The sequence below is a fragment of the Perkinsus marinus genome (genome assembly GCF_000006405.1).
Source record: "Perkinsus marinus ATCC 50983 genomic scaffold scf_1104296953060, whole genome shotgun sequence".
Classification (NCBI taxonomy): Eukaryota; Perkinsozoa; order Perkinsida; family Perkinsidae; genus Perkinsus; species Perkinsus marinus.
This window is the reverse complement of record NW_003208634.1, coordinates 1-5386: the sequence shown is the minus strand read 5'-3', so window position 1 is coordinate 5386 and position 5386 is coordinate 1. Positions and strand designations below refer to the sequence as shown.

At 50.1% G+C, this 5386-nt stretch overlaps 2 protein-coding genes across 2 annotated transcripts; both read right to left on the bottom strand.

Moving 5' to 3' along the window:
- Positions 1–1488: 1488 nt before the first annotated feature.
- Positions 1489–2674, bottom strand: Pmar_PMAR010660 (hypothetical protein; the record flags this gene model as incomplete). Its single annotated transcript, XM_002776663.1, has 6 exons — positions 1489–1630; positions 1678–1819; positions 1874–2015; positions 2055–2239; positions 2454–2529; positions 2609–2674. The coding sequence occupies 6 exons, from the start codon at positions 2672–2674 to the stop codon at positions 1489–1491; spliced, it is 753 nt and encodes a 250-aa protein (XP_002776709.1).
- A 933-nt stretch (positions 2675–3607) lies between these two features.
- On the bottom strand, positions 3608–4279 carry Pmar_PMAR010659 (Vesicle-associated membrane protein-associated protein B/C, putative; the record flags this gene model as incomplete). Its single annotated transcript, XM_002776662.1, has 2 exons — positions 3608–3724; positions 3767–4279. 2 exons carry the CDS (start codon positions 4277–4279, stop codon positions 3608–3610), a joined length of 630 nt encoding a protein of 209 aa, XP_002776708.1.
- Between the last annotated feature and the right edge of the window lie 1107 nt (positions 4280–5386).

Here is a 5386-nt window from a genome sequence, read left to right as displayed (position 1 = left end):
ACGGGAGATGAGCAGACCAAACTGAACAGCGAGTCTGTATGATCAAAGCTACCCAGAGTATGATTGTGGTGTCTATGCGCACTGGATATCGGCAATCTCTGGCTCGGGCTTACAGTAGGTGAAGTGATCGTTGAAAACTCAGTTTGTGTTCCGGAATACATTTGTCCGGACGTAACCCTCGTAAAGTACGGTCTACTGACATCCCCATCATGGGGACCCCATGTTGTGCTCAAGTTCAATGCTCCACTAAAGACTACTCAGGAGAGAGGCCCTCCATGGGAAGGTACCTACTGGAGTCCAGTAACTGGACTTTCTGCCTCAGAGTTGCCCACTACTCGAGATATAACAGGTACGTTACGTACCGTACGTACTACGCGAGAAGTTGCGATCGGCTCGCTATTCGCGAGTCGCTTATGCAGGTGAATCAATTCCAACGCGCATGCATGCTAGACTTCCGCATACATGGCACGCAAACGAGGCACTGACTCGGACAGGCCAATTCCACCGCCTTCCCAACTTGAACGAAATCTTCCCCTTTACGTGCGTGAAACCGTGCGCCATGCCATGCGATGACACCGCAAAATCAATGGTGAGTTGCCATACGAAACTTATGATCCAGTCTAGTGTACCGAAGTAGAAGTGGTAGTAAGTACTGTACGGGTCAAGATCTCAGCCTAAACTATCCGCTTAAGCATCGCCGACTAATGTACGCCTACGGCGCTTCAATAAAGACAATCTAGGCTCAACGCTCGGTGCTGCCTGTCCTGGTATCAGAGCTCTCGACTCACCACTGTTTTCAGGCACCTCAACCGTAGAACATTTCGCCGAAACCTCGAGCTCACCCGACACCGCTGAATTTTTGGTTTGTTTCCTCCTCGCTTTCGCCTTCGCCTTCGCTTTCGCTTTTGCTTTCGGTCTTCCTTTCGGCCGCCCTTTTGCCTTCGCTCTGGGTTTGACTATGGGCTCCTGGTCAACTTCGGGGCATACAACCGTAAGATCCAAGCTGTTCTTTTCGCTTCGCTCCGCTAGAGCCTGAATCCTCGATGACCTCCGACGCTCATGCACTGCAAGATTCGCTCGGAACCCAACTGCGGACCCGAGAAGACTTATTCGCTCGGACCTGAACACCATAAAATCTTCCACCGATCAATGCGAACGATAACCAGTGTAGAAAAATATGCACACATGGTCAGCTACATATGTTGGTGACAATACGAATATTCTGAGGAAATTTTGGTAAATCCTTGTTGGTTTCCGAACACTTACATATGCCGATATAATACACGATGCCGTATATAAACTCCTTCAATGAATTAGGAAGCTCTCGAGCTCAACCGAGGAAAGCAAACATATATCCGACACTGACAATAACTCCGAAGCACACGCCTGATTAACTGAACCTTCGAAGGACGGCGAGGGTTATCTCACCCAGCAGTTGAGGGCCGTGCGACTATTCCCCTCCTCGGCACGATGTCGTCGTTCTCTTGTCTACACGTGCTGAGCACAGCGGCACTCCTCCGCTGCGGTGCATTCTGTTCGGCGACCGTTATTCGACTGGTCACGGCAGCTCTCGGTGGCGTCATTGGTGTACTCACTCCTATCCTGCTGCTGCTCTGCAGAGCCTTGAATCCTAGAAAAGCAAACAGCATTTCCGCTCGCACCATGGAGAATATCGACCGACGTTCCGCCCATGCTGCCTCTATCTGATCCAAGCGAGCCTTCGTTTGCTCACAGGTCAACTCGATGCTTTTCAACCGTTCGAGCTCTCCGATAACATACTGTTGCGAGGTACTTGTACGCAGAGCCTCGATTTCAACACCTATTATAACGTGTCACCAAAACTAAACCAACCTACCATAACGTGTCGACTAACCTAGAGCTTTCAGACGCAGATGTAACCCTTCTTGAGCCGACTTGAATTCAGATCGAAGCTCCTCACTGCTAGCCGCTACCGTCTTAGCGATGGAGGCCTCCAACTTCGCTGATTCCTCAGCTATCGCTCCAGCGACGATCTCCTACCAGAACGGAATCTAGTGACACCCCACAAGGCTCACGCATACACGAGCGGTTGTTTCGAATCCCTCCTTGAGTTCATCTCGTGTCTCTCCCAATCTTTGGTCGATGAAATCCCGCGACTCGTTCACCGCGTCAATGACTTGGGACGTGGAAATGTCGGTAGACGCTTGACTCAGGCCTGAGTGCCTCTGATACACTCTTGTCGGATACAATTGTGTTAGCGCTAAGAGCAGTGTCGCAAAGTCAGGCTAACGGAAATATAAGTCCTCCCGAACGAAACTATCTACAGTCTTGGGCTAGACAAACAACATTTCAGTCTACCATATTTTCAAGCTACTCTCACACGAGGTGCGCTGAAGCGACAAGACTAAATCGAGGCGGTCAACGATCAAATCATGCCGAGTGCCAATAAGTAAGCTAATCGGTTGGTCCCTTACTTATATCCTGCCCTTTCTCGCTGGATTCAGCAGGCACGCCTTCAAAACTCACGCGCATCTCTCTGCATGCTGACATCTGAGCATGTTGACACCATGATCGGCTGGTCACCGCTCAACGACTCTCGAACTGCCACCCTTATTCAAGTTCCGCCTACCTGCGTTCCCATATCGAGCATCATCGGACCACTCTCACCCGATATCTCATCGACGTTCATCGTCATCGAGTCATTAGTTTTCTGCGTTGAACCCGGTACCTGCACCGTAGCCTTCCACAGCCCTTTCCTCGCGAAGGTGCCACCTCCGACAGCAACCTCAGACCAGGTTTCCTCTCGTGCCTCGGCGACGGAGGGAGAGTCGGCGGTATAGTTTCAGTAACGCTTGGAGTAGGCTCAGCTGAAAGAGCTGACTGTTCTAATAGCAGTAGACATGCTGTACCCTCCAGTGACAAAGTAGGGCCAGGATTGGTCGATGCGAGCTGTGTTGACTCTATTGCTTGCGACTGTGATAAGCCCATCAGATGCCCTATTGTTAAGCGTCGTTTCGGCGGCGGGTCAGCGACAGTCGATGCCCCCTACAGGAATATTGTTCATCATGACCCCCTAGTCTTTTCCACATCCTGTCCTTATGACCCACCTCATTCTTCTGCGTAAGGCTGGTCAATCGACATGCTTTCAGTGTTGAGGAGGCCACCGAGCCTCGATCTCCTCCTGTCTGTTGCTGCTGCCACACCCCTCCACCATTCAGCTGAGAAAGACTGCCCAAAGAACTCTGGCTCGTCCTGAGAGATGACTGAATCGCCTCCTATTGAAATCAGTGAACTCACTTTCGAGCCACTCCGCCTTGTAGCGCTAGAGAGCCGCCATAGCGTCTGATAGTGTCACGTAGGCCCTGTCCACGCTGGGGCTCTCGACCTTGACTCAAGGAAGGAATGCGGTTGCCTCCAAAGCCCGTGAACATTATCGTGCAACTTATGGAAAGGTTCTCAGCGATGTTCGTTGACTTATGCTTCCACACTGTTATTGACCGGACTACGGAACACAACAGCCGGTGCGAGAGATGAGGTTATGCATGCGTACTGAATGCACAGTGAATTGTTGAATAGTCACGATGGCTACGACCAATGGTAACAGGTCAAGGCGTCATTATCGCTATCATCAGTAGCCGAAGAAAGGAGCGATTCTAGCCACGATGATAGCAACAGTAATGCTGGTCAGAAGAGCCTTCGTCGAAAAGCCACTCGAGTTAGCCGATGCTGAGCTCGATTGCTTTACCTGAAGATAAGTAACAAGCGTAGGCAGGAGGGGGGAACTCACAGTCTCGATCTCCTGTTCTAATCTTTTCTTATCCTTCTCCACGCTGAGAGTGTACTGAATGAGCTCATCATACTTAGCACGCAGGTCGTCTTTAGTCTCAGTGGAGCCCTCAGTGGTAGTAGTGTCACCACCACCAGTTGAGGCCTTGAACGTGACACGTATCTTCTGTTCCTCTATGTCGTCTTTACTGAGCTTGCTCCAGTCCTCGCGCTCAAGGGGTCTGCCGGACTTGGAAACAGCAGTCTGGATGAGGAAGCGATCGTGTTGATCGATAGAAGAGTCCCCCGTCTGGGGCTGTAGTATGATCTGAATGTCAGCCGACTCGCCTGGGCTCAGCAGACCACTCGAAGGACGGACAAGGTACTTGCGAGGAGCCGTCGTTTTGATTTTATACGCGACACTGTACTTCTTGTTATTGTTGTTGTCAAGCCTCAGTATGGTTGTAACAGGCTGAGAGGGTCTGATGGGGAACTGAATCTCCCCAGGCTTCACAGTGACAAGCGTGGTGGCCATTATGTTGTGAAATCAACAACTGTAATAGACTATTCGAGTACGGTGATTCTTGCCAATCTTGCGCTGACTTGCATTTTCTCAATTTTTGGATACTTGTTCTTGCTAGTGCGACTTATAAATCCTCTCCAGTAGTCTCGCTGCAATTCGACAGCGCAAATCTGACTTGTATGGTATGACTTTGCTAGAAGTGTTTTTCAGATTGGGAGCATTCGTAAATCACTAATCCTAAGGTCAGAAGTTGCTGCGTTGCGTTACTGATTCGTAGCATTGAGCGGTACTAACATTGAGCACTGCCGCTCAGTGCTACGGGATCGTGATTTGCGCAATAACAGTGCTGATAGGAACGATTGTCGCTTAAGCGTAGTTCTAGTGAAATGGCAAGATGGTGACCTAGTTAGTATCTTTCACAGAGTCAACCTTGGATATTCGTCGTGGAGTATGTCCATTTGAAAAGTACTGGGAGAATGGTATGTTTGCTGTATGTTTGCTGTGATAGTGTATACATAGGAGTTTTCAGTGGATAAATTTAATGCATGTAAATGTATGGCCTATTCCTACCGAGACTGATCGCACTCTGTTGGCTTTGGCGAAACTAGATAGGGGCGACAATGAAGACGATGAAGTTCCTGATGAACTTATGACGGTCGTCTGGACTTACGCCAGGCCACTTCTGGCAGGCTTTCACCGAACTCGTAGGGATCCTGCAAGGAATATAAGGAGGTGTTTGAGAGTACCAGATGGGAGCGGGTTGCTGCTATTGAAGGCTATCGCCACTGTCGATGGACATAGCCCCTTGCCTGAGTGGATTTGTAGGGTTAATCTATTGACTCCCTGTGGGAAGATGCGGACTTGCTTGGGCTGGAGGCTCAGACTGAGTCCATTGGATGTGGCGTGTATAGCCCCTGATCATAGTGTTGTATTTGCCAAGAGCTCAGGGGTGTATCGATACTCCTCTGAATGGGACCAGGAAGAGCTACTACTGTCAGGCGGTCGGTCGAGGTTCTTCTGTTTAACAGCTGGCACGGACTGTGTCTATGGGCCTTTGGGGGCCCTTCATGATCGCCCGTCTTGATATGAGCGGTCATAATGAGGTTGTCTGCCGTACTA